This window comes from Callorhinchus milii, unplaced genomic scaffold (assembly GCF_018977255.1).
Source record: "Callorhinchus milii isolate IMCB2004 unplaced genomic scaffold, IMCB_Cmil_1.0 Scaffold23, whole genome shotgun sequence".
Lineage (NCBI taxonomy): Eukaryota > Metazoa > Chordata > Chondrichthyes > Chimaeriformes > Callorhinchidae > Callorhinchus > Callorhinchus milii.
The window spans coordinates 9400331-9427508 of record NW_024704764.1 but is presented as its reverse complement, the minus strand read 5'-3'; the positions used below and the strand labels follow the sequence as shown (position 1 = coordinate 9427508).

The following is a 27178-nucleotide window of genomic DNA, read 5'->3' as shown; positions in this document are numbered from 1 at the left end:
ATAGGCGCTACATTCAATGTAAGGATTATTACTGTTTATCCATCGTTCACTTCCCGATTGTAAGTACGTGTCTGTGTGTTTGCAGGTGGCAAACTGTCCTCAGACATGGGGTACAGCTCGATGGTCAGCTCCCACTCGTCCTCGCACGCTACGCTGATGCGGCAGCTGTCCACGTCGTCAGAGAATTCCTCACTCAGCACCTCTCAGGGCACGGGATACACGCCGGTAAGTTAACATGAACCCAGGATACATTGAGTGGTGGCTGAGCGTATCTAGAACCCGCTGGATTTTATTCTGGAATTGACACGTTCCAGATTCATATCTCGGAATATCTGAGCGTTGTAGGCCATTTAGTCTGTGCCAACTCTTCAATCCCATCTCCCCTGCCATTTCTCCGAATTCTTTAATATTCTTACTCATCAGTTACCTACCTATCTTTCTCTCCAACACCTTACTCGTGTATCGACGGCCTAATGAGGCAACACAGTTCATATTCTCGAAACCCTTTCTACTGGACTCTCCTTTCGTTGGCTTTTGTGCTCAACAATTTCTTCCTTTAACTAAAACCCTAATTGAATTGTCCCAAAAAAAATCTTTCTGAGAGGTACGTTTTTAGAAACTCAGGCCTCCTACACCCACACGTGGAGTCTCTGTGAACAGTTCCGATTAGCTTTTCTCTTTGTGTCTCATCAGCAACCAGTGCGACGGAGGAGGGGAGAGAGTTCGTTCGACATCAACAACATTGTAATCCCAATGTCCGTGGCAGCCACCACCCGCGTGGAGAAACTGCAGTACAAGGAGATCCTGACCCCAAGGTCTGTGCGTGTTGTGTGTTTATGGTTAACAAACAATTGGGGAAAGGGGCTGGGGACTGGGTTCAGGAGTCCTGGGGCTTTATATACCCCGACCTGCAGTAACTGTTCCTTGTCTTCTTTCCTAGCTGGCGTGTAGTCGGTGTAAAAGCAGACTTAACGAACCACAAAATTGAGGAAGAGGATCATGAGGAGGTAAGGATTTGTGCGAAGCTCTTGTGTGTTGCTGTGGGTAAAGGCAACAACAAATTTTTTATTTGCCTGGCATTGCCTGGTCCTTACCTCTGACCAAAACCCACTGGACAAGACTCGACGCAAGTAAATCTAGTGTAGAGGGCACTAGCCCGTGCCTGAGGAACTGTAACCTGATAAACATTAGAGTGTGGAGGGGCGAGAGAGAGAAGCAAGTTCCGGGGAGTTTTTTTTTAAAAAAGCAAAAACAACTTATATTTACACAGCGCCCACTCAATGCTTGGTAGCCTCCGAGAGCGCTCGACAGTGGCAGAGCAGTACGCCGAGCCTGGGGAGGGGGAGGTGACCGTAAGCACAGCCGGAAGAGGAAGCTCTTCAGGTGCGATCTGAAGATGGGGGAAGGAAGGGGAAAGACGGAGGGATAGAGGAGGAGTTGTTCCAGATTGGGCATAATAATAATAATTTAAGGAATGTAGATTTCTTTGGGGCTGTGAAATCTGACCCAAGACCACGTTTTGCTGAACCCAAACTTGTCTGTTGCAGATCGAGGATTTTTCGGATGCCGTGATAGCTTCTCGTCATTCAAAGTGCGAGGAGTTTGAACGTTCCAGGTGGACTTCGTGGTCTGCGTCACCCATTAGCTCTCAGCGGCGCGGAAGCAGGTAACAGCACGGCAGAGCGTGGCTCTTAACACAGCTCCCTCGCATACATTAAGCTGCGTACAAGCGTGTGTGTGTGTGTCTGTCTGTGTGGGCAACATCAGTCAGGACATGGATCTCTTGGTCTAGGGCTGGCGCTCAGTGCTGGGTTGTGGGAGTTGCCATTAAACAGTTAAACCAAGGTCCTGTCTGCCTGTTGAGATGAATGTTAAAGATCCCATGGGACTCCTTGAAATGAGAAGGGAGTTTCTCCCAGTGCCCAAGCCAAATAAAATTGGCCATTCACTCTATGACTGTTTTGTGGGACATTGCTGTGTGCAAATTGGCTGCTGATAAATTCACGTATAAAATAATCACTGCGCTTTACAGTAAATCCTGTGAAGCGCTTTGAACGTCCTGCCGTGAAAGCTGCTACATCGACCGCAAGGATTATTGTATGTACGTCTCGCCAATGATTAATTTTGTTTCCCAAAACCACAGATCCTATAAATCAACAGACGGACAATCGACTCCTCAGCCGAGCAACACAAACCCCTCAACCCCCCAGTCTGCATCCCCTGACGTCAGTTTTCACAGTCTGTCAGAGCTCCCACTCACACCTTCGCCTCACAGCCCCCCTGCGCCTCCTGTCAGCCCGGACACGCTGTCCGCAGCATTCTGTTCCCTGTCTCGAGAGAACGTGCGGCGAATTTCAAACGAGGATACGCGCTGTTCAACTCCAGACGGTGGTCTAGAGGAACAGGTCAGTGCTTCGCTTTTCCTTTCTCTCCATTACGTGCTGTCGTTGCATTAAGCGGTCGTTAAGCGACACTGTGATGATTGGTTAGGAACACCAGTGCTGAGGCTGATGCCAGGTCACCTTGGGCTGGAGATGTCAGGGCATTCTGTGTTGCACAATATACGGTCAAGTGAATTGACTGCGATGTGTTTTGCCCGCAGAACACACAGTCACTATACTTTACAGTGTGTTGTGTGAAGCGCTTTGAGACGTTGCAAAGACCCGATAAGGCTCTATATCAAACGCAAGGATTATTATTATTACCTTTATGCCGGTGGCCGATGCCCTTTGATGCGCTCGTAACTAACTCTTGTGCTCTGCTCGTTTCCCAGACCGTCCTACCGTGGGAGAAGCGAACGTTCCCGCTGGTGTCCGAGCCGGGCACGGAGCGAGAGGAGAATCCCGAATCCCGGCACAGGCAGACCCGGAACAGCCGGAGAGCCTCGGGGAGCTGCAAGGCCAACAAGGAGGCGGAGAGCAGTCCGCCCCAACCTCCACCCCCTCCAACAACCACCCTCCAGCCCGACTGCAAACAGAGACACTCTCTCCCCCTACGACTGGCACACAGATAGAGCAGAGAGAGCAGGAGGGAAAACAAGTTTTAGTGGTGACTACACTTTGTTCTTGACGTTTGATATTCAAACATCGCACCCCACCCCCCCACCCCCACCCGCTCCTCCTGCCCTCCCCCCCCCAAACAAACAAAATTCACAGTTTTTAGTGAATTTAGAGTCTATGTAGGTCTTTTTCTTAGGTTCAAACTTTCTGTCACTGGGCACAGTTATCACGATTAAAGAGATTTAGTTTGACCAGTTTAGATTATGGGTTAAAAGCTGGGGCGGCCAACACCTCCATAGGCGTTGGTCTGTATTAATGGAACTGTACATAAAAGTTGACTTAACTTTGGTTGCCGTTCTTGGGGAACTGCGTATAGTGATTGTCAGTCCCTTTAAATCAGTAGTGGAGCACGATCAGTGGGAAGGGTCACAGGTTGGCTGGTACATGCTGTTTTGTTACTGTTTTTGCTGTCTTGGTATGTGTGTGAGTGTGTGGGTGGGTGGGGGGGGGGGCGCGGGGTGGGGGAATACTTTGCCTTTAAGGAAACTGCACTGTCCGGGTTGGAATTGGGTAGCTTCCCGTATCGATCATAGGGTTTGCTTGCAGTTTGAGGTTCAAACGCATTAAATGTGCTGATATCTCCTGCCTTTAACCTGTTTGACCAGGTTAGGAAGGTAACTGATTGGTCAGTCTGTGCATAAGACTGTGCAGTTTCCTTGACGTGGAGATTGTGAATGTGGGCGTTATCACTCAAAGCGCTTTCGTTAGGAAGGATGGGTGAGGGTGGGGTTTGTGGGAGGGGGAGAATCTTCAATAGCCAGAGACCACTTGCAGATATAAAATGTTTGTCCCAGTCTGAATTACTTGTAGCAAATCTTGGCAAATTCCTAAGGAGCGACGGATTCCATAATAATAAAAAAATAATCAAAGGATTTTGATATTCTCCGTGTACAATCAATTGTGATCTGTGAGCTGATCTCCGGGGCAGATGAATTGGGCACTTGAGGTACTGAGACACTACAGTGGAGGGGAGGCAGCACAAGGGCCTGTGGCAGAGTTGTGTGATCGCACGTTTTTTTCGTTGTTGTTGTTGCTGATCGCACGGTTGTATGTACAGCACTCGGTGGAAGTTTTGAGATTGGAATTTTTCCAGGGCAGTTCAGCACCTCCTTCCCCTTCCCTGATTGTATGAGGGTGTCTTGAAGCCCTCTGGGGTGTTGAGGGGATGTTTTGTCCAGTGAAGAGAACTCCAAGCTGTTTTCTCGTCAGACTCGGTGTATCTCAGTACCCTCTCCCTTTCACTCTTGACGTCTGTATACTCACTGTTTCCGTCTGTCAGATAATATCTAGCAATGCCTCAGTCCCTGATCCCACAAGGAGAAATCTGTAAACTGACAAGTCTCTCTAAGCCCTTCTGATCTTCATGCACTTGACCCCCCCCACCCCCACTTATGTTTGAGAGATGTCTGTTGAGTTAGATAGCAATGAAAAGGGGCAATGAATAAGCTTCCAATAGGGGTGGGGGGGGGGGTAGGGAAAGCAGTAGATGACTTATCACAGACTGATCTCTGGTATGTCTGAGTAGGCAGGTGCAATGAGACATGTATTGACCATCTGGCAAGGGAGAGTTTCAAGGTGCTTTCATCCCCGTATCATTATTTGCTGATGAAGTTCACATCATATACCTGGACTGATTTGTACCCATGTTAGGGCAACCTGTCGTGGGCAATTAGGTGACAGACTTTTGTAAGACAAAGGATCTGGTATACACTTCCCATCAGCTTAGGGTGTCGTTTAGGGCAACGGTTCAACCGTAAGGAGAGGCTGTGGATGAACGATGGCATTGGTGTTCAGTATGTAGACTGTTCTGCTTTGAAATGATGGCCGCAGGGTTTTAATGAGGGAAGTCGTACCTGTTGAAATTTGGAGGGCGGTGTTGGAGGGCGAGTTTACTGCCATCTCCAAGACTTGTTAGGTCTTCAGATCTGTGAAATTCAGGAGCTGCCTCCGTATGTGACTGTGGTTTAACCAAAGAAAACGTATTTGAACCTGAGGGAAATCTTATCGGGACTGAGTGGAGTTGTTCACGCCAAACTCTTGGTGGAAGGTCTAAAGTAACTTCTGTTTAGTGAGTTTGGGCTGTCCACGTAAGGAGGGGTTTTTAAATATCTTGAGTACAGTGCGTCCTTTTCTAGCAAAGCCGCGTTTGGCTCGGGGAGGGGAGGGGAAGGAGCAGGTTAGTTCGAAGAGGGAAGTGGGGTAGTTATACTTGGTTTGTTATAGTGGAGAATGCCGCAGCAAAGGGATTTCTGTACATAAACATTAGAGCCGGGGGTGCGAGAAGGAGGTTTGAAGATTAATTAAATTGAGTGTAAAGGTTTAGGGTTTATCCCACATTCCACCCCAACAAAATATCTCTGGGATTTCTACGAAACGATTATAGGTTTTGCCAAGTTAAGCGGTGGTGCCGACCGCCACGAGTCTACAGCAGTTTGCATCGGGTTAGGCCTAAATACAGCAAAGGTTGGATTTTTAGGAACTCTGTAATGCTTAGAAAACCAGCTTCGATCCTAGTCCTGGTCTTAAATAACATAGCAATGTCTCATTTGCTTTTGCTGCTGAGGTATACAGTAGTTGATATTACAACAAGCAATTTCCTTTGGAGTTTTCAGACAACGGCAGCAGCTGAACTTTGGAGTCTCTCGTTTGTGTTCTGATCAAGTCTGAGGTGTTTATTTTTTTGGGGTGGGGGGAATTACGTATTACGAGGCGACGTCTAACTGAAGTAGCCATGGGGGAGAGGAGGGGGGGTGGAAGCTATCTATTAAGAAAGTCTCTGCGCCCTAATCCCTCTCCCCCAATTATACCGTCATCCCTGCCTCCTCTCTCTCCTGTCCATACACACGCTACCTGAAACCCCCCCCACCCACACCCCCCCCCACTCCATTTTCAGGTTTCAAGCTTACACAATCATGACAAAATGTTGCTTGAAAACTTGAAACCGTGTGTTCGCCGGTCAGCACCCGTCACGTTGGAATGTCCGGGATGACACTCGCACCTTCGCACTCTGCCGTAGCGGTGGGGTGGGGAGTGGTGGGGGGCGGGGGGTGCAGGTTCTGTGGCCGGGGGCTTCCGTTCTATCGAGGAGAGGAGGGAGGGAGGATCTGTTTCCGCTTGTGCCACCTTGTGACCATTTCAGCTGTTTCCTCCACCGGCCTCTTGTGATCCGTTCATTTTGTTTGGAATCCAGTCTTCAGATCGATCGATTGATCGATCAATGGTCTGTCTCTCTCTCTCTCTCTCTCTCTCTCGCTCTGTCTCGCTCTCTCCATCTGTAAACCGTTCCCGTGTGTCTGTATAAAGCTGTTTCTCTGTTTAGCTTGGTGCCTGTCTCTGTAAATTTCCAACTCAAAACAGTCATTGAGAAATGTAAAAATCGGATTTTTTTTTTTGGATCTTTTATATACGGTATGTTAAATGAAAAAAAAACAAATTGTTGCTGACTGCTTTGATTGTAGTGCCCTTACGCCTTGTAAAAATGTTCTATTTTGTACATATTTTTTCCTCTCTTTTTTCGAAAGCTGTGTGTGGAGGCATGGGCTCTAGTTGTCCTGGCTGTATAGAAGGCTTTTCGTCATCCAGAAAAGCAGTACTTTGTTTAAGACTTAATCAACCCTAATGTTTAAGCACAGACCGTGCTTATAAAAAAGTTTAAAAATTTTAAAAATATTAAAAAAAGTTGAAGACTTTAACCTTTTCGTGCAACTTTTTTTGTTTCCTCCATCGTGAACGTTGGCAGATCTTTTGTTGCCTCCCGCGTTGTGGAACACTGTTCCTCTATCCCCTCTCCGCCTCGCTCCTTCCTTCCCCATCTTCGGGTAGCGCCTGAAGACCTTTCCTCTTTGACTTAATTGCTCATATACTGTGTCCCAAAAGACTATTTCCCGAAAGAAATCTCGTCTAATTGGCACTTGATTCATAATAATAAAAATCCTTGCATTTGATATAGGGCCCGTCAGGTCTTTGAAACGTCTCAAAGCCCTTCACAGGATACTAGACAGTGAATTGACTATATTTTGTGGGAGAAACACAATGATTGCCAGAATCCTAAACCTAGAAACTGGCTATTCAGTTGGTGTGTTTCTCTCTGTGTGAGTCTAATCGCACTCTCTCTAATCTCTCTCTCCTCGCTCCACCATCCCTTCTCATAATCCTCTTTCAAACATCGATCTTAATTCCTTTTTAAATCAGTTCATGGACTCTACTCGGACTACTATTTGCGGCAGAGAATTCCCTCTGTGTCTACCTACCTACCTCCCTACCCTCCCCTTCAATTTTTGTGATCGTCTTAAATCTCCCGTCTCATTACTAACTCATCAGCCAATGGGTTATAATCTATCACTATTTACCCTCTGTCCTCCTCTGCAATGAACCTTCAGATTAGATACTGCAATGCACTAAATTGCACACCCCCAAACCAGAAGATAACTACACGTCCTAGTGATTGAGTTCAAGATCCTCGCACTCGGTTTAAAATCTCTTCACGCCCTGTCATCACCCTACTTCAAATCTGCTCACACTCCGCTCACACCCACCTCCTCTCCGATTTCCGCTCACACATCCCTCCCCTCCGCTCCAAACTCGGTGGCTGTGCTTTCAGCCTCTGCTCTGAATCTCTGAAACTCCTTACCTCAACCTCTAACGTCTTAAAGACTATCCTTTTCGACTGTGCCTTTGGCCACCTTCCCCCCCCCCATGACTACACCCGCTTGAAAGGCATTATATAAATGCAAGTTGCTGTGGGATGTTCAGGCTGTTAGAGGCTCTGGTAAAAGCCTCGCGCAATGTCTTTAAAGGTTCAAGTATATTTCAAGATTTAATTAATTTTTCACGGGAGGTTCAATGCTCGGTGACCCTGTTCACATGTTCACCAGATGATCGGGACGCAAATCCACAGCCCGCAATTGCTGGTGAAGTGTATGCGATCGCAGGCAGAGGAATTTGAGACCCGTCAATCAGTATTGCCTGTTCAATAAATCGTGTTATAAATGGCTCTTCATGTGGAGCACAACAAGGAGGTGTTCCCAGAGACATCGACTGCATATCTGGTAAGTGACTGTTGTGTTCTTAAAGTAACTGCATCATACAGTGTTGTGGGCGAAATACGGCAATCAGTTGCACAGCAGTGGATTGAATGACCAAATTATAATTTTTTTTTGAAGGGATTATTACCCCCGGAAAAGCCATCCGCCAATCGTTGTTAATCAACTTACTGCTAGATAAACAAGAGTGTGGAAACCTGCCCAACGTTTCGCCCTGCCCGGGAATCAAACCCAGGTCCTATCGCTTGTGAGGCGAGCGCTCTGAGCACTGAGCTGGAGGACTCCAAATGGCTTTTATTCAACGGTCAATAGTTCTCCGGCGCAGTATCTTTGTGGTCAAACAGCGAACCGCAGGTCTTGTAATACGGACTTTATTTCCAAACTCTTTTAACAGCAACAATTATCAATGTAAACCAGTTATTAAAACACACAAAGTCACATCATGGACAGCCACAGACGAGAAGCGAAGCTAAAGTGTGAAACGGCAAGACGTTAGCAAAGTGTCGCAGTGGGGGAAATCGGGTTAACGGGTTGCCCTCAAATCCCAATCGCAAATGATCAGCTTTCGGAAACGCAATGTAAATCCTACTTTGAGCGTCAGTTTTATGTTAGCCTTCCTCAGAGAAAGTCAAAGCATTTTGGGGGTGGGAGAGGGGTAGGGTGGGGGGGGGAGCTGTGATGCCAAGGCCTCGAAGCACTGAGCCTGAGGATCGCTGGTACCAGGGCAGAACCCCCGTCTCCTACATCCAGCACATCATGTGAACTGGCTCACGTTTTGTTCATCTCCTGCTTCGGAGTCGAGCCACAAAAAAAAACGCATCGATGTTGAGTGGTCTCAAATTGGAGGTGGGCCGATTATTGTGCAGTCGCACTGCCGAGGGATTGGTCGCTCGCTTGCGTCCCTGTGATTGTCGTGCCTTGGAACAGAGATGGACAGCATCCTGTTGGCATCTTTTCCCCAATGCTACGATATGTAGAGTGAGCTCCTGGGACGGCAGAATTAACCTTCATAGAATCTTACAGCACAGAAGGAGGTCATTCAGCCCCTTGGGGCCTGTGCTTTGAAAGAGCCACCGCCTCGTCCTTCTCTTGCCCTACAGCCCTGCAAATTTTTCCTTTTTAAATACCTATCCACGGCCCCTCTGAAAGCTATTCTCGATCTGCTGAAATGTGTGGTTAAAGCGGTCACCGAGTTAACAAAGGTCAACTCTCACTCTCTCTCTCTCTCTCTCCCTCTATCGATATCAGGTGTCGGCCATCAAACGTTCTGCTCTTCATTAAGACAGAATTCATAGATTCACACAGACTGTCACGGCGAAAAACGGGCCGTTTCGTTCAGCCCGGCTCGTCTGCGCCAGTCTTTGTACTCCACCTCAAGTCACATTCAGAATTCTGACCCAAACCTTCACCCACTCCGTTCTTAAAAACAATTCATCCGGTTTTGGTCGACAGCATTCAAAGCAAATCAATAAACCGACAATTATTGATCTCTCAGACCCAAATCAAGACCGATGGGCACTCCGCGTCTGAACAAGTTTAACTGCCTTCAATCTGGATCACAACAACAACAGATCACATTTGGGCACAGCCTTTCTCGTCGGGAGGACTTCCCAAGGCACCGGACGCTCAGTGATTTGGACCCGAGCTGGTGGTTGGGATCAGGAGGGGGTGGGGGGTAGGAGGGTGGCCAAAGGCGTGATCGAAGAGCAGGGTCTTGAGACGGGTCTTGAAGGGGGCGAGGGAGGGAGTGGGGGAGGGGGGGCGAGGTGAAGGGACTGTGGGATAGAGCTCCAAAGGAACTCCCATCGCATCTTTCACACGTGACGCACTCCCATGCTTTACTCTGCGGCTTCTCCCTGTTCATTCAGTCCCGGCTTAAAACACCGTGTTTGTTTAGAAAGAAATTTCACTGATCCACAATATTTCCTACTCCGATTCTATACACAGCCAACATTTTCATCACAATTTTTTTTTTTTTTTAAAGAGACAATCAAACACAGTCAACGTATCAAAACCTTCTCACCGCTCACGTCTGGGAGAACAGAGAGAGGCACAGATAACGCAAACGTGCGGCGCAGAGGCCGGGACCTGTGGCCCCCGGGTGATTCTCCCCAGGTTCAGAATATCTGGGGGTGAGATACAGACCACCATCTGCTCGAGAGATGCAGGGAATCGAGATATGATAACAATAATAATGACGACAATAATAACTGGAAATTGATGCAGCCTCTTATCACATCGTCGAGACGCCTCAAAACGCTTCGCAGCGCACGCTGTAAAGTGGGAGTGACTGTATATTTCGTGGGCAGAACGCAACGGCGAGTTTGATCGGCAGTTGCCCCCCCCCCCGCTCCCCAAATTTTTTGCGCGTCCCACTGCTATTAAGTCAACCCAACTCTCAGCATCGTTCGATAGATATGGCTCCGTTTCCAGAGAGCGCGGGCAACACTGCACGTGGAAAATCTTCACAGGCCCTGAGGGAGGGGTGAGGGGGTGGTGGTGGGGGGGGGGAAGTAGGTGTCTGACCCATGTCGTCGGTAACATTTGCCATTGATTGCTGCACTTGACAGCCGTCACATAATTTTTTTCGGGCAGGGGGGGACTGAGAGAGAATGGGGGGGAGGGAGGGGGGGTTCTGCTTTCTTCCCCCACCCCCGCCTTCCCCTTCCCCCACAATTTTAAATCTGCCAAACGTACAAATGGACTTGCGCCGCGTTAGTAAAAGAATGAGAGCCACGAGAAATCAATATTTACGGGTTCCGAGAGCGGACGGAGGATGTGCAAAGTGTTATAAACAGCAGTTCACTGACCAGAGTTGCACATTGCCCGACTCTCAGCTCCAGAATACATGCAAACACTATTTATTCACAGGGCGGGTCGCAGCCAAGGTTATGCATCGTTATCTACCATTAAACCTGGTTTCCTCCAACCGCGAGGAAGCCGTAGTCTTAATCAGCTCTTGTTAAACAGTGTTAGAATAGCCAATGCCTCTTTGGCCAAAAACCTGTACCAGAGGCGTAAAGGTTAGACCAGGACTCACAGCCCAACACATACTGTGTACGTTATGTATCACGAGGAACAAGTTTAGCTTCTATTTAGGTAAAGGGTACCCCAGGAGTGAGGCGGTTGAGGGCAGATTTTATACAGAGTAACTGCCTGGGAGTGAGTTACAGACTGGAATTGATTCGAGGACACAGGGACTTTGCATATGGCATAATATGCTCTGGGAGCGAGATACAGGCGGGAGACTAATGGGGGTGGGGGGGGGGGGGGTTAGAGATGGAATCGGAATTATTGACGGCCAAGAGCGGGGGCGCAGGGTGTGCCACCCTCACACCCCGGCCCAAACCACAGGCTGGGGATCAGCTGGGAAGGGTGATTCCTGGCGTTTGATAGGGCGCCTCATCACGTCTTCGAGACGTCTCGAAGCGCTTCACAGGATACGCTGTGGAGCGAATCGACTGCGTATTTTGTGGAAACCGCCTTAATGTTCATGGGCCTCCGCGGCGGGGAACGTGTCGGAAAGCTGGGAATCGGGATCTTTTATTTCATTGCATGTGTTCAGCCAGTGGGAAAATCACGTACTCTCTCTCTCTCTCTCTCTCTCTCGCTTTCTCTCACTCTCTCTCACTTTCTCTCTCTCTCTCTCTCTCTCACCTGTGGAAGGATGTCAGAAACCAGAGGAAGGTCACTGATCAGTAGAAGCAACAGCACAACTTGTGTAAAAGGACGTCGACATGATTAACCTGGGGATTTAAAGCACCGGGGGGAGGAGGAGGGGGAGGAGGAATCTCTCACTCCCGAGGATGTGAAAGAGTATTTACAGTAACAACAGGATTTCTCTCACGACATAACAACCCTTGTGCAGCGGGAATTCGATAGGCTTTTCGGAGGCGAACTGCTCAATTATTCAACATCAAAGCTATTACCAGGGACAGTACGTAAATTCGCACACAATTTTTTTTTTAAAACGCTGATTATTTTATCCACGTGTTTCTGTCGGACAGCGTAGGGGAAACCCTCTGCGTCAGAGGAGCAAAATAACATTGTATTGTCAGTATTTGGCTAAAACTTTAATTGTGACTACTTTTTCAGAACAGGATTATTATCCTCGGATTTGATAAATTGGATTCACTTAACTTCTGCCAATCCTCCCACAGTCTCCTTGTTATTGGCTCTCAAACCGACAACTGCACAGTCACTGCACTTCACAGCAATTGCAATCGTGCAGTGAACTGCATTCCTAACAGCGCCCTTCAGGTGAAAAACACCACCTCTCAAAGCGTTTCACAAACTGGATCGAATCAGAATCGACTGTAAAATGCCCGTGAAACTCTTTTGAGATGTTCTGGTATAACACGCGCCGTTCCGTACGTCCCCCACAGTGAGGAGGAACGACGGCTACAGCCGCTCAAAACTGAGTTTGAAGCAAATTAAGTGTAAGGAACCACTTTGAGAAATCGTCCCTGACATGAAAGGCGCCGCGCGAAGGTAAATCTGCTGTTGTTGTTGTTGTTGTGCGAAGGTAAATCTGTTGTTGTGTGAATGTAAATCGATTTGTACTGACGGTGGCAGCAAAGCTCGGAGACAGCAATCTACCGATCAAAGGGATAACGGTTGCCATCGGCGCAGAATTAAGGCCCTAAGTCCTCTTTCGTTAGAATTAACACCTCCTGAAAAAGAGCCTATGGAATTTCTGCTTCACACACGAGGTGCACATGCACACACATGCACTCACGCACTCACACACGTGCACACACACACACACACACGCGCGCGCTCACCAAAGCTGCCCTTTTAAAACTGAGAAATACTGATAAAACCTCGGAAATCCTTGGCTTGTGTCCGGACTGAGTCTGATCGCGGCCCCTGTTTGTAGGTAGAGTGGACTCGGAGCAAAGCTTCGGTCCGGAAACCAGTTCATGTTAGACACCTGCGAGCTGCTGGGAGGGAAGGGGAGGTCAATGGGGTAGGGGAAGAGGGGTGGGGATGGGGGGAAGTGGGGGGAAAGCTTGCCCCAGAACTACAGTCACAAGCCCTGCTTGGCCAAAGAGGCAGAGACTTCATCGGCGAGTGTTGCGAGCTGCGGGGACTCCACCATGTTGACGCTGCCAGTGGAGGAGACATTGCTGAGCCGGCGAGGCGAGCCCTCGAGGGAAGCGGAGGGCGACTTGTACACAATCTCCGCGCCGTGGTCTGTCCGGGCTTTGGCCGACTCGCGGAAGGTCAGCTTGTGAGTTTCGATCTGGTGGTGGGGGTGGGGGGGGGGGAAGAGAATGAAAAGGTCAAATCGAGTCAGTGTGAGGTAGACACAGATGGAAAGACAATGAGAGAGAGAAAGAGAGAGAGAAGAAACAAGGCCACATCAGATCGGTGTAACACACGGAGCAATGACAGGGTTGCAGAGTTTCGAGCAACTGAGGAACATAGGAACAGGTCATTCGGCCCATGACACCTACATAAGAACGTAAGAATTTGCCGGTGGAAGAAGACCGAGGTCCATCTAGTTCGCCTTCCGCCATCCCTGGCAATCTCTCGCACATGTCTTGCCCCCAAACCATACACCGTCGCCCCAGATATTATTTTCTAGTAGAAATCGATCTAATTTGGAGTCCTGTAGCTCAGTGGTTAGAGCACTCGCTTTGCGAGCGAGAGACCTGAGTTCAATTCCAGGCAGAGGGCGAAACCTTGGGCAAGTTTCCTTACTCCACACAGAGCCTAATAATAATCCCTCCAAAACCAAAAACAATAATAAATTGGTCATTTTCAATCTACGACACTTTGTGGGACATTGCTGTGCGCAATTGGCTGCCGCGTTCGCCCACAAATATACAGTCAATTCACTTTACAGTGAGTTCTGTGAAGCGCTTTGGGACGTCCTCCCGACGTGAAAAGCGCTATATCAAACGCGAGGATTATTATTATTATATTTTTAACACTGATTCCTCGCCTTTCCCGCATAGCAACGAATCCCCTTATTGCCCGAGAACCCACCCGTCTCTTCTTCAACCCATTCAAAAGAATTGACGCCAAAGCGGATTTGCATCAACGAATGGTGTCATTTCTATGTCGGGCCACTGGAGGGCGACGCCGGACCGCAATACCGAGGGTCAACCCAACCCAAACCCAACCCAAACCCAACCCAAACCCAACCGGCAACAGCCACAAGAGTCCAATCCGGGGAGGGATGAGATTACCTTTGAGTTTCAGTTGGAAATTCAACCCCCACTCCCCCCAACCCTCAAACACACACAGTATTACACGAGGGAGGGGCGGTGGGGTTGGTGGTTTAGAGAGCCCCCCCCCCCCGCCCCTTGGATAGTACTGCGATCACCCCCAAACCTTTTGGAGCAAAGCCTTGGGAAACCTACCTCATGAGATTGGGCACATCCCCCCCCCCCACCCCCATCACCACCATCACCGCCCCCCCCCCCCCCCCCCCACCACCTCCACCATTGACACAAGCGATGCTTTGCTCAGTTGAAAACAGCCCCCAACCCTGAGAATCAAAGCCCTTCAACCCCTGGTGATCTCCGTAAGGGCCCCCACCCCTCCACCCCTCCACCTCCCCGGAGCCTCTGATGGCCTTGAACACAACAGCCCTGATTGACACACAGCCTCATATTAAACATTGCTTTGTTTCCCTGTATCCGCAGGACCCGGCAATAACCCTCTGGGACGTCCTCCCGACGTGAAAGGCAGGTGTGATTTGTTGTTCAGAGAATCATGGAATCCTACGGCACAGAAGGAGGCCATTCGGCCTGGGGCGGGGTTGGAAACAGCTACCAACTAGTCCCAATATCCCCCGCTCCTTCCCCAAAGTCCTGCAAATTTTGCTTTTTCAAGTAAATATCCAATTGCCTCTCGAGAGTTATGATTGAATCTGTTTCCATCGGCCTGTCAGGCAGTGCGGTCGTTGTCGTCGTCGTTACAGTGTAACCCGGGCTCCGCGGTGTTTGGTGGAGACGCCGGCAGCGAAGATGAAGAAGCCGAGAGTCCGAGAGGCAGAAAGCTCTCGGCTGTGAGGATCCGAGCCGAGAGCGAGCGGAGGTGGAGAGAGAGAGAGAAAAGCGAGGCAGGGTCTCGAGGCGTTTTACTCACTGGTCCTCCGGGGACTGGGCGGAGCCCGGGGTGGGGCTGGGGCTACGGGCGGGGTCGGTGGGTGTGCCCCGCCCCTCGTCGCCCGGTCCCGCCCCTGCCCCCCCGCTGGCGCCCCCCTGCCTGGCGTTTGCCGAATCCTCTCTCCTGTTCGCTCTCTGCTGCCGGAGTCGGGGTTGGGGGTTTGGTGAGAGAACCCGAGTCGTCAGTGAAATGGATGTGGGAACATGTGGGAAAAGGCAACGTCAATTTACATAGATACAAACAGCGTCTTTTAACCCCTCAAACCCCAGCGGGTGGGGGGGGGGGGGGAATGGGAAGATCAGGCCAAAGGAGGAAAGCAGCAACTCGCTCCCCGTATCCCACATCCCCACCTCCCCCCCACCCCCCGGGGCACAGACAGACAGACAGAGAGAGACAGAGAGAGAATGAGAGAACGAAAATATGAGATACAACAAGATGAGGCCGTGAATGTGAATGAGAGGGGAAGGGAGGGAGGGAGGGAGGGAGGGAGGGGAGGGAAGGTTGGGGAGGAGAGGTTGGTGATGGGAGGAGAGGTTGGGGATGGGAGGAGAGGAGAGGGGAGGGGAGGGAGGGGAGGGGTGAGCGAGCAGCGAGGCAGAGAGAGGGAGGCAGAGGTCAGACATTTGCAGGTTCTGAATCCAGTGAGTGATATCGGGGTCTCCCCTGGACCCCACTCCTCACTACGTAAGAACCCGAGGTCCATCGAGGGCAGGGAGGGGGGAAGGAGGGGGTCTCACCTTCTTCGTGCCGCCCCCAGGGGTGTGGGTGATGTTGTCCATGGAGCCAATCTTGGACTGAGCTTTCTCCTTAAACTCCAGCTTCTGGCTCTTGATCTCCACGTTGCCTCCTCCTGTGTGTGGGGGGGGTGGGGGGGGGGGGGGGGGAGAGGGGGAGAGGGGGAGGGAGGAAAGGGGGGAGGGAGGAAAAGGGAGGATTATTATAATCCTCGCATTTGAAACAGAGCCTTATCACGTCGCTGAGACTTCTCAAAGCGCTTCACAGGAATATGGTAGAAATTGTACATTTTGTGGGGGGAACAGAGCAGCCAATTGCACACAGCGACTTCCCACAAACAGTCGTGGGTTGGAGTGATCAGATTATTATTATTATTATTATTATTATTTTGGGGAGGGATTATTACTCTCCGGAAATGATTTGCCAATCAACCGGGTTCCTGCTGACTGCTGGATAAACTTGCATTTATATCGCGCCCCTCATGCAGGGTAGGGTCCCGGAGCGCCTCAGGTCGATGTTCTCGCGCACGCGCGTGTGTGTGTGTGTGTGTGTGTGTGGTGGGGGGTTGGGGGGGTGGGGGTTGGTGCAGGCTGGTGGGGGCGGTGGTGGGGGTGGGGGGGGTGAGGACACCTGCCTGGCTTGTGGCGAATGTTGTCCTTTGATCCACACTTGGAGGCCACGTGGCTCAGGTCAATTTTCTTGCTCAAAATTTGCACCTTGAACGAAACAGTGAAGGAGAGAAAAAAAAACACACACACAGATTAAAGGGAGGAAGCGGTCAGGTCAGGCTCCATCATCGACCAGACGGCGACCCTCTCGACCTCTTTGCCGCGTGACTATCCGATCCGCTCGTATTTGCCGAACCAAACTCCTCGCTCGTTCCCCTCCGCGTTCCCGTGAAGAGCAAGGAAGACACCGCCCCGGACACCGCGGCCCATCCCAGAGCCCAACAGCCGGAGACCAGGACAGATCCAACAGGAGAAGCAGGTGGAGCGAGAATCCCAGGAACAAACGGGAGGATAAGCCACGGAGCGAGGGGTGGGGGAGAGGAGCCATCTTACAGCGGCCTCGCACCGTGTAAGCCGGTGACAGAACCACGGTCATCGGCGAGGATCGAGCAGGAGAGCGAGGTGTGGGGGGAGGGGGGAGGAAGCCCGGAGATGAAGAGTCAGCGATCGATCGATCGAGCACAATCGAAGATTTGTTCAGCGTTGGCGTCACGAACGAACGAACGAACGAACGAATGAACCATGGCCCGAAATTTTGAAGACAAAGGTGACGGGCGAGGAGGAGGAGGATGAGGAAGAGGGGGAGACACACAGAGGGTGCGGACTGGAACCTGGGGGGGAGGGGGCCTGTGTGTGGGGGGGAGAGAGAGAGAGACAGAGGAGAAACCTTTGCTGATATCAACTCGACCCCTTCGATCAGGTTCCAAGTTAATGGAACAACAGCAGCAGCCGAGACCCGAGTGGGGGTCCGGGCACTGACCGGGCGGTGAATGAGATCAGTGGGTGTTAATGAGCCAGGGACGGACACACGGACAGACTGACTGACAGAGGGGGGGGTTGCGGGGGCTGCAGCTACTCACGTTGCCTCCCCCCGGCATGTGCTTGATCTTGTCCTTGGAGCCGCAGCGAGACTGCACTTTGCTATAATCCTCTTTTTTAGACAGGATTTGCACCTGAAGGCGTGTGGCGGAGAGACACAGTCAAAGAGAACGGAAGCTCAGGAGCAGAGACAGACTCCACACAAACCAACACACGCACCAACACACTCTGCGTGTGGGGCGGTGCCGGTGACGGGAGAGGAGGGGGAGTGGGAGTGAGGTGGGGGGGGGCGGTGGAGGCGGCAGCGCAGCCGACTGCGACCCACCCACCCTCCCGTGCAACACTGCGCCGGAGCCGTTACTGTCACTGTTACCACAGGCCTGTGCACACACACGCAGACCCGCATGCAAAAACGCATGCAGCGAGTTGGGGTGGGGGGGGGTTTCACTGTGAAAGCGAATCCTCCCGGATGCCAGCGAGCACCACGCAGACATCCACACTCCCGGAGCGAGCGACTGAGAGATGGTTCCGGATCCCGGGCTCCGAAGCTATCTTCCGGATTTCGTTCTCGATCGGATGCCCCCGAACGCACGGATTTTTCCGAGAGTGGATCCTGCTTCTCCTGACGCACGAGGTTCCCAAATTTCCTCGCTCATTCCCTCTCCGGGGGTACCCGGGAGGAGCAAGGAAGAGTCCGCCCCCCAAGCCGAGCCAATCCCAAACCACCAACAACCTCCGGCCAGATCAGATCCCACCGGAGAAACAGGAGGAACGGGAATCCCAAGGAACAAACGGGAGGATAAGCCATGGAGGCGAGAGGTGGGGGGAGGAGGGGGAGAGAGATCTTACAGCGGCCTCGCACCGTGTAAGCCGGTGACAGAACCACAGTCATCGGAGAGGGTCAAGCGGGAGAGGGGGGAGGGAGGGGGGGGGCAGTGAGTGAGGGGTGGGGTGGGGTGTGGGGTTTGTGGGAGGAATGGACAAAGCAACAAAACTGGGTTCTGTTCAGTGTTTGCGTCCTGACCTAACTCCGGTCTCCCCCCCCCCCCCCACCCCACGCCCACCCCCACCACCCCCACCACCACCACCAGCCACTCACCCCCAAGGGTCAGCGAGAGGGATCTCAAGTTAAGTTGTAGCTTTGGTCATCGGGTGACCATTGAGCTGTGGATGACCAGAGATCAGATTAAAAAGATGCACAGACACAAACTGTCCACCGAAGGGCGATCAGGAGCCAAGAATTTAGATGGATTTCCCATCTCCCTCCCTCGCCCTCGAGGGGATACAACACAATGACCTTCACCCAACGACGTCCCAAGGCGCTGGACAGTCAGGGGTTTGGACCCGAGGTTTGTGGTGGTGGAGTGGGTGGTGGGGGGAGGTGGGGGGGGGGGGGAGGGGGGTCATGTATCAGAGAGCACCTTCCAGAGTTGGATAAGGTTTTAAATGGGATTGACCAAGTAATCCCAGAACAGATACTCTCGAGAGAGAGAGAGAGAGAGAGAGAGAGCAGAGAACAAGAGGGGTTCAGAGAAGTTTGTGAGGTTAAAGGGCCTCAAGGGATATGGGGGCCAAGGTGGGGGATGGGGGGGGTAATTGGAGTTGAGGTACAGATCAGCCATGATCTAATAGAAAGGGCCTCCTCCTGTCCCTACGTTCCTCGAGTTGCAGACAGACACCAGGAAGTGTTTCTTCACACTTTATTTTAACGACCGGGAACAGAGTTGCCAGGAAGTGAGGCTGAGGCCAGGAGTCCGGGACTCGTTCAAACAGACAACTCAATGCTGAGATGGCATATTAATAATAATAATAATAATAATAAAGATCATCAAAATGTCCCAAAGAGCACCTGACAGAGAAGTGCTGACAAGTGTGGTGACTGTGCATTCTGTAGGCGAATGCGGCGGCCAATTTGCGCACAGCAACATCCCACACACAGCCGAGAAGCGATCAAGCGATTTTATCGGGGGGGGGGGGAGTGGGGGGTGGGGGGTGGGGGGAGATTGTCGGCCAGGACACTGCGGGGGGGGCGGTGGTGGGGGGAAGAAAAGAGAGACAAAGAAACTCCTCCTCTTCGAGCAATGTCTCCGAGATCGTTAACGTCCACCTGAACGGGGCAGAGACAGGGAACTGGGGCAACGAGACATGGCATCCGAAGGGACAGAGCCTCCGACAATGGCCGGTGATTATTAATTATTAATTCATTATTAATCGTCGCGGCCAAACACTGAACAGCAGCAGCAGCCGAGACCCGAGTGGGGGTCCGGGCGCCGACCGGGCGGTGAATGAGATCAGTGGGTGTTAATGAGCCAGGGACGGACACACGGACAGACTGACTGACAGAGGGGTGGGGGGGGTTGCGGGGGCTGCAGGTACTCACGTTGCCTCCCCCCGGCATGTGCTTGATCTTGTCCTTGGAGCCGCAGCGAGACTGCACTTTGCTATAATCCTCTTTTTTAGACAGGATTTCCACCTGAAGGCGTGTGGCGGAGAGACACAGTCAAAGAGAACGGAAGCTTCAAAGCTCTCAAAGCCCCCTCCCCCCCCACCCCCTCCTCACCAGCAAAGGGGGGGGCAAACACACAGCAGGATCCCCGGCTACTCCAGGCCCTGGCACCGACCCCGAAACTCGGAGGTGGTGGGGTGGGCACTGAGCGCAACAGGTATCTATTGGACGCCCAAATTGGCCAACCTCACCTCTTACTCTGCTCCCCTCCACATCCTCCCCGCGCTCCCGGCCTCCCTCTCCCCCACCCTCCCACTCCCAGTTGTCTCTTTAAACAAGTCCCAGTGTCCTGGCCTCAGCCACACTTCCCAGCAACTCTGATCCCAGTTGTTAAACACCCTCCGGGTAAAGAAACACTTCCTGGTGTCTGTCCTGAAATCGCAGCTCGAGGAGCATAGGAACAGGAGGAGGTCATTCAGCCCCTCGAGCCTGTTCCACCATTCTATTAGATCGTGGCTGATCTGTACCTCAACTCCAATTACCCGCCTTGGCCCCGTATCCCCTGATACCCTTTAACCCCACAAACATCTCTCAACCCTCTCGTGTCTCTTGTTCTCTACTATCTCTGTGCGTCTGAGAGACATTGACCAACATGAACGATGGTAAATGGTTACAATCTTCAGCGAGACACCCCCCCAAGTTACTGTTAGCCTCTCTCTGCCCCGCCCCTCCCTCCACCCCACCCCCATCTCACCCCACCCCCACCCAAGGGCCAGGGTGGGCTCAGGCCGGGGTGGGCAGGCCGGGGTTGGGGGGCCAGGCCGGGGTGGGGGGGCCAGGCCGGGGTGGGGGGGCCAGGCCGGGGTGGGGGGGGGCAGGCCGGGGTGGGGGGGGCCAGGCCGGGGTGGGGGGGGCAGGCCGGGGTGGGGGCCAGGCCGGGGTGGGGGGGCCAGGCCGGGGTGGGGGGGGGCAGCCTGGGGTGGGGGGGCCAGGCCGGGGCTATTACCTTGCCTCCTCCTGGGGTGTGCTTGATATTCTCGGTGGAGCCGATCTTGGACTTGACGCCCTTCAGGTCCGGCATGGAGACGGGCGCAGGGGGGGTGCGAGTCTTGGCCGGCCCCGGGGACTTGGGGGGGGTGCGGACCAGAGCCACCACCTTCTTCACCTCCTTCACCCCCCCCGAGACGTGCTGTGAGGGCGTGCGGGAGCGGCTCCCGGGGGTCCCGGGGCTACTGCAGGCGCTGCCCCCTGCCTTGGCCGGAGAGTCTCCTGGAGAGCAGGACAGAACCATCCCTCAGTGTCAGTGACGTCCCCCTCACCCGCTCCACTCTCCCCTCCCCTCCCCACCCTCGCCCACACACACACACATATCTCTTGCCCGCACATGTGCACACACACACATACACACACAAGCAAATGGCTCCCTTACCCGCACCCCTTCCCTCGCCCCCCCCACCCCCACACACACACACACACACACACACACAAGCCCATCGCACCTTTTTCATTCTTTGGAATCCTCCTCTGCTCCGATCTGGCTGCTCGAGGGAGAAACACAGTCATCAGAGAGAGAGAGAGAGAGAGAGAACAGGCTGGTTATTCGGTGTCTCGGGGCTAGAGGCAGTGCTGGGGGGGGGGTGGGGAGGTGGGGGGGCCAGGGGGGCCGGGGGGGAAACTCGTATGAAGTGTTTGGATGTGAGAAGGCGAGGGATTGAGCAGGAGATCAGTGATGTCCTTCAACAGCAACAGCAATGTCAGGAGGACGTTCCAAGGTCCTGGACAGTCAAGGATCTGCACCTGAGCTGGTGGTTGGGAACCAGGAGGGGGTGGGGGGGGCCGGGAGGGTGGGGGGGCCGGGAGGGTGGGGGAAGGAGTGATGACCGAAGGTGCGGTCAAGGAGGAGGATCTCGAGACGGGCCTTGAAAGAGGTGCGGGAGGGGACGAGACAAAGGGACAGTGTGATGGAGTTCCAGGGGGAGGGGGCAGAGAGGCTGAAGGCATGGGCCGGGCGGGGGGGGGGGGGGCAGAGACCTGTGTGGCTCTATTGCCAGATTCCAGGACCATTATAAAGGAATTTCTGTCTGTCTGTTCGCGGTTCTGCCTCCCCACAGCCCCCCCATTCACCTCCTCTCGAGCCCCTGCCCCCGGCATCAAAAATATCACATGAAAACCAATTTGATCTGCAATCTAATCAAATCGAACGGGGCAATTGGTGCCTCTCGCTTCAAGGGGTTCCCAGCCTTGAGCCCTCCCGAAGACTGGGGGTGGGTGTGTGGGGGGGGAATGAGGGGGGAGGGTAAAGGGAGGTGTGCCCCTCACCCCAACCCATTTAATGCGCTGTGCAGTGATACGAGTTTCCCTTCGCACAGAGGGGAGGATTAATGTGGGAATGTCAGCCTGCAATCATGCGGAAAATCCCGACGGATCATCAGGACACAGATGGTGTCGCCCTTCCCCCACCCTCTCTCGCTCACACTCTCGCTCTCTCTCTCTCTCTCTCACACCCTCTCTCTTTCTCCCTCTCTCCCTCTCTCCTTCTCTCTGAGCAAATGAAACCATGGCAACGCAGACTCGTTCATTCCCGGAGCCAATTATCGCAGCAGAAGACAATCCCACCGGACGCAGGAATTATATAACAATTCATTCCTGAATATGTTCCAACTCCTCGTTGCCTTGCGACGCTGCACACTGCGTCCCTGTTACACACAACAACACGAAATGGCATTCATACAGTTTACCTGTTGCCCTCTTGACGTCGGGTGAGCCGGGGGCCACCTTCTGGGCGTGGGTGGGCTTGGGTGGGGTCTTGGCGGTTGCCCTGGGCACGTGGGAGGCAGGGCTCTTCAGTCTGCTCCTGGGCTCGGCCCCCTGTCGGAGCGGAGAGGCGACGCGTCAGGCTGTGTGACGCTCACCGACACCACCCCCCCCCACCACACCCCCCCTCCCCCCGAGCCCTGAGGTCACTCTCATCCCACTGTCCATCTCCTCTCCTCACTCCTTCGTCATTTCCTTAAACCATCCCTCCTGCCAGGGAGCTATGCTATTGGCCCTCTCCCGGCCCATTCACTCCACCGGCCTCCCTCACCCACTCCCACCCTCGGTCGGGTGTCCTGCCCTACAATCCCCTTCCCTCCTCCCTGATAAATCATTCCCCTCCCACGGGAATTTACTGTGTGTTGAATCAGACCAATGTCTTTGACTGAGGGAAACAGTCACTACACCAGACAGTAATGTCTGAGTGATGGTGAAGGCAATCGGTTGAAGGGTTGAGGGCCAGGCCCGGGGGAGGGGGTGGGGGGGGTGAGAGTAAAGGTCCTCAAGCTCTTACCTTCTCTACGTTCTCTCTCAGCGCTGTGGCAGCCGGCGTGGAGGACGGTTTCTTTGGGGCAAAGGCTTTGTTGCTGGGGGCAGGAGCCCCCGACGGGCGCTTAGGGGTGGCAGAGGCCAGAGGCCTAGGTTTGGAGGCTTTTGCAGACGGCGAGGTCTTCGAACAAAAGTAAAAATTCGGACAAAAAGGAAATAAAAACGGCAACACAAGAAAAAGCCAACCAAAACCACGAAAGAGCAAATTCAAATCAAACTAACGTTAGCAAAGCTAAGCCATCACTGGGAGCAAAGCGTGGACGTTGTTGTGGGGTGGGGGGGTGGGTGGAGGGGGGATAGGGGGTTGGGGGGCGAGGAAAGGGATGGCCTGGGCTCTGGCCTCTCACCTTGGGCTTGTTCTCAGCACGGCCGCTATCGCCTCTGCCATCTTCGCCCGCAGCGTGGGGCACAGCTAAAAGCAACCAACGGGGCACAGGTTCACAAGAGAGGTTCAGGTAAACTCAGGTCCATCGGCCCATTATTCCTCGTCCTTCCGGAATCCTCACCCACCGACTGACCTCCCGTTACAGCATTGAGATGCTTTTTTTAGGAACATAGGAACAGGAGTTGGCTATTCAACCCCTCAAGCCTGTTCCACCATTCTATAAGATCATGGCTGATCTGCACCTCAAGTCCGCCCTTACCCCATATCCCTTGATACCCTGACCTAATAAACATCTATTCACCTCCGTCTTCTTAAACAAGTGCCCAGTGCCCCAGCCTCGCTCGGTTATTCTGTTCATTAATGTCCTAAATACCTCTCTGTGTCCGCCCCCGAGATGCAGCAAATGCCCTTTAATGGTTAACCCTCAACTCTTTACCCGCAAAAGCCTCAGAAAGTCCTCCTGTGTTTTATCCGCCACAGAGACTCTCGCTGACGTAAGCAAGTGCGCAATACTGACCACGTGACATGCGGAGTAAACTTACGGGAGGAGCTCCTGTTGGCTCTGAGCCCAGGGCTCCCTCGAGGGGTGGAAATACTCAGTGTTCAGACCAGTTGGACCCATGGAGAACATTGAACCAGTGCGGCCGCCGGTCCTGGCCACGAGAGGGTGGTGTGTGATTCTCGTCAGTAGGGACCCTCCAGTGCAACAATATACCATATAATATTACATTTACGCAGTGCCTTTCACGTCGGGAGGACGTCCCGGGGCGCTGGATGGTCAGGGATTTGGACCTGAGCTGGGGGTTGGGTTCAGGAAGGGTGGAGGGCGGGGAAGGTGGGGGTAGGAGGGTGGCCAAAGGCTCGGCCGAAGAAGAGGGTTTTGAGTCGCGCCTTGAAGGAGGCGGAGGAGGGAGCGAGGCGAAGGGAGAGGTGGGGGATGGATTGGGTACTGCACCTCCCGCGCTTTCTCCACTCGGTCAAAACCACGGCTCCAATTTCCACCCGGTCTCAGCCTTTGGGGCCAATCTGATGCGAAAATTATTATTCTTATCGTGAAGGTAACAAAACAAAACTGAAGGAAAACGAGAAGAGTTCAACAGTTTGCGGACAGAAACTGCTGTCTCTGAAGTAACCCCCTCAGATAAATAACCTCAGACCCTGCGCTTTATCAAGGCTGCACTTAAACGTGATAAGTGCTGTGGACAGTCACTACACAAGGTGTGAATTGGAGCGTTCGCCCTGTCGGCCTGTGCTGTGCGCTCAGTAACAGTCAGAGGCCGAGAGGAGTGCAGCGTCAGGAGATACTGAGAGAGACAGAGGCAGAGAGAGAGAGAGAGAGTGAGAGGCAGCAGAGCAGTGGGGAAGCGTGTGGTCTGGTCGGGGTGAGAGGGAATCTCAGTACCAGGAGCCACAGAGGATTCCCGACAGTCAGAGCCCAACACCAGCACCACGAGGCCAGAGGAGAAGCAGGTTGGTTTCCATCCCCGGTGAGGATCCGGCTGTCAGCTCTGTGGGATAGCTCTGGCACACACCCTCACGTTCCCCAGATGCACCCCACCACCCCCCACACACACCTCACACGCACACCAACACTCACACACACACACACACTCCCTCCCTCCATACACACACACACATACCCCTCACAGACGTACAAAATCACGCAACAACTTGCATCCTTCAGGTCGGGAGGTGGTCCCAAGGTGCCCTCACTCACACACACACCATATTCTTTTGTTCAGCCCAGGGGCATCAAGACTGTTTCCCGTCGGCTGGCATCAGCTGCCCACACTGGGCTGCAGCGAGACACAGGGAGGGTGACCGTGGAAGTGGGCCACGAGTGAACCAAACCAGGAGGAAGCTCGTTCCCTCCGCGAGACAGACAGAGGGCGAGCGTGAGAAGGATGGAGACAAGGTGAAAGGGTGGCAGACAAACATGCAACACCTCGTGCGACAGAGAGAGAATTAACGACCCAGCGAGCGAGTGAGCGACCGAGCGAGAGAGAGAGAGAGAGAGGAATCGTGCAACCATCAATCTGTGGAGAGAAGCCCTGAGAAGAGCAGAGGAGTGGCGGAGGGTGCCTTTGGAGAGGTTGAAGCAGATCGAGGCGAGTGGGGTGGTGGTGGGAGGTGGGGGGAGCAGGGCCCCTCTGTGAGTGAGCTGAGTGCTGGAGAGACTTGCCGAGCTGGGATCCTGAGCGTGTGTGAGGACAGGACAGAGAGAGGGCACCAACCTTTCGGTGACGCTGACTTTGAACCATCTTCTTCTTCCTTTTCCTCGGAGTCTGGCATCTCGTGGCCGGGCTCGTGGCTCTCTCCCGGCTCGGGGAGCCCGGCCACGGGGGGCTGGTCTTCAAACCCGGACCCCAGGCCACTCGGGGCCTGCCCGCCCGGGCCCTGGGTCACGTCAACACCAACCGTCTCGAAGTCTTCACCGGCTTCCTCAGCCACCGGAGTCTCCATTGCCTCCTCTTCCTCGCTCTCTGAGCCGGTCACGCCAAAACCCTCTTGAGGAGCCGTTTCCACGCTGAGCTTGGACACGCCAACGGCATGCGTGTTCTTGGCAAACGGGGGCCAGGCGGGCTCTGAGGCTACAGCGGGCTCCTGGGTGACCCCCGGGGTCACAGTGACCACCTCCTGACACCGGGCCAGGTTCAGCGACACCAGAGGCTCCAGCAGCACCGGGCTGATGGTGGCGGCTCCAATACTTTCCGCGGTGTCCAATACCGGCAACCACTGCTCCTCACCGGCCTGGCGCACAGACCTCACCTCCTCCTCTTCCTCCTCCTCCTCCTCCTCCTCCTCTGTAGCCAGGGAGGTAAACACCGGGAACCGGTGTACAGACAAGGACACTGTGAAGCTGACACGTTGACATGTAGCAATGGGGGGGGGGGGGAACATGGGACACACACACATACAACATGGATGGCAAATGTCACCCACACGTCTCACATCCACGGCAGAGTCCGGGTGGGGTTGGGGGGAGGTGGGAGAGAGGCCAAAAAGGGAGGTTTACAAATGGGGTTCCATCGCAATACTGTACCGATATCAATCATCGTCAATAACACACGTATTTCGCCCACACAACACACAGTCACTACACTTTACAGTGTGTCCTGTGAAGCGCTTTGAGACGTCTCGGTGACGTGATAAGCCGCCGGGTCAAATGCGAGGATTACCACTCAGGGGAGACAGGTGATACACGCCTCAATGACATGTATGTGCAGTCGGCTGTAAGCGTGGACTCTTCTCTGCACGCGGCCCACCCCTCCCTCCCCCCACTTCCCCCCCCTTTCCCCCTTTCCCCCTTTCCCCCCTTCCCCAGGCCATCGACCGCCACTCCCAATGACTGAGTCAATCAGATTAAACGGACTCAGCAGCTGAGACGTGACTTAAAGCTTTCACTTAAATGAAAATCTGACATTGCACTAATCACCGCTCTTACTTTCCCCGGTTTGATCTCCCTCAGCTTCAGCAGT

The 27178-nt window shown here is 53.3% G+C and overlaps 2 protein-coding genes across 3 annotated transcripts in view; one reads left to right on the top strand and one right to left on the bottom strand.

Moving 5' to 3' along the window:
• kansl1b (KAT8 regulatory NSL complex subunit 1b) overlaps positions 1–3100 on the top strand; it is a 67429-nt gene extending 64329 nt beyond the window's left edge. For both annotated transcript variants that reach the window (XM_042343358.1, XM_042343357.1), the window contains 6 exons: positions 86–225; positions 694–815; positions 941–1007; positions 1548–1666; positions 2144–2405; positions 2774–3100. In XM_042343358.1, coding sequence (XP_042199292.1) covers positions 86–225; positions 694–815; positions 941–1007; positions 1548–1666; positions 2144–2405; positions 2774–3013 — 950 coding nt within the window. In that variant the 3' untranslated portion in view covers positions 3014–3100. The remainder of the gene's footprint in view (positions 1–85; positions 226–693; positions 816–940; positions 1008–1547; positions 1667–2143; positions 2406–2773) is intronic.
• Positions 3101–11891: 8791 nt separating this feature from the next.
• LOC103173037 (microtubule-associated protein tau-like) lies at positions 11892–26755 on the bottom strand. The gene is made up of 12 exons (XM_042343454.1): positions 26743–26755; positions 25934–26503; positions 23662–23726; positions 23280–23435; positions 22690–22819; positions 21451–21489; positions 20958–21220; positions 19886–19978; positions 17547–17639; positions 16593–16674; positions 15961–16073; positions 11892–13346 (listed from the first exon to the last, which is right to left on the bottom strand). Exons 1-12 carry the CDS (start codon positions 26753–26755, stop codon positions 13131–13133), a joined length of 1833 nt encoding a protein of 610 aa, XP_042199388.1. The 3' UTR covers positions 11892–13130.
• Positions 26756–27178: the final 423 nt, after the last annotated feature.

Coding starts and splice junctions, on each gene's coding strand:
- LOC103173037 (XM_042343454.1), bottom strand. Junction 19,979..20,957: donor ACACCCCAGGAGGAGGCAAG/GTAATAGCCCCG, acceptor ACACGCCTTCAG/GTGGAAATCCTGTCTAAAAA. Junction 17,640..19,885: donor ACATGCCGGGGGGAGGCAAC/GTGAGTACCTGC, acceptor ACACGCCTTCAG/GTGCAAATCCTGTCTAAAAA.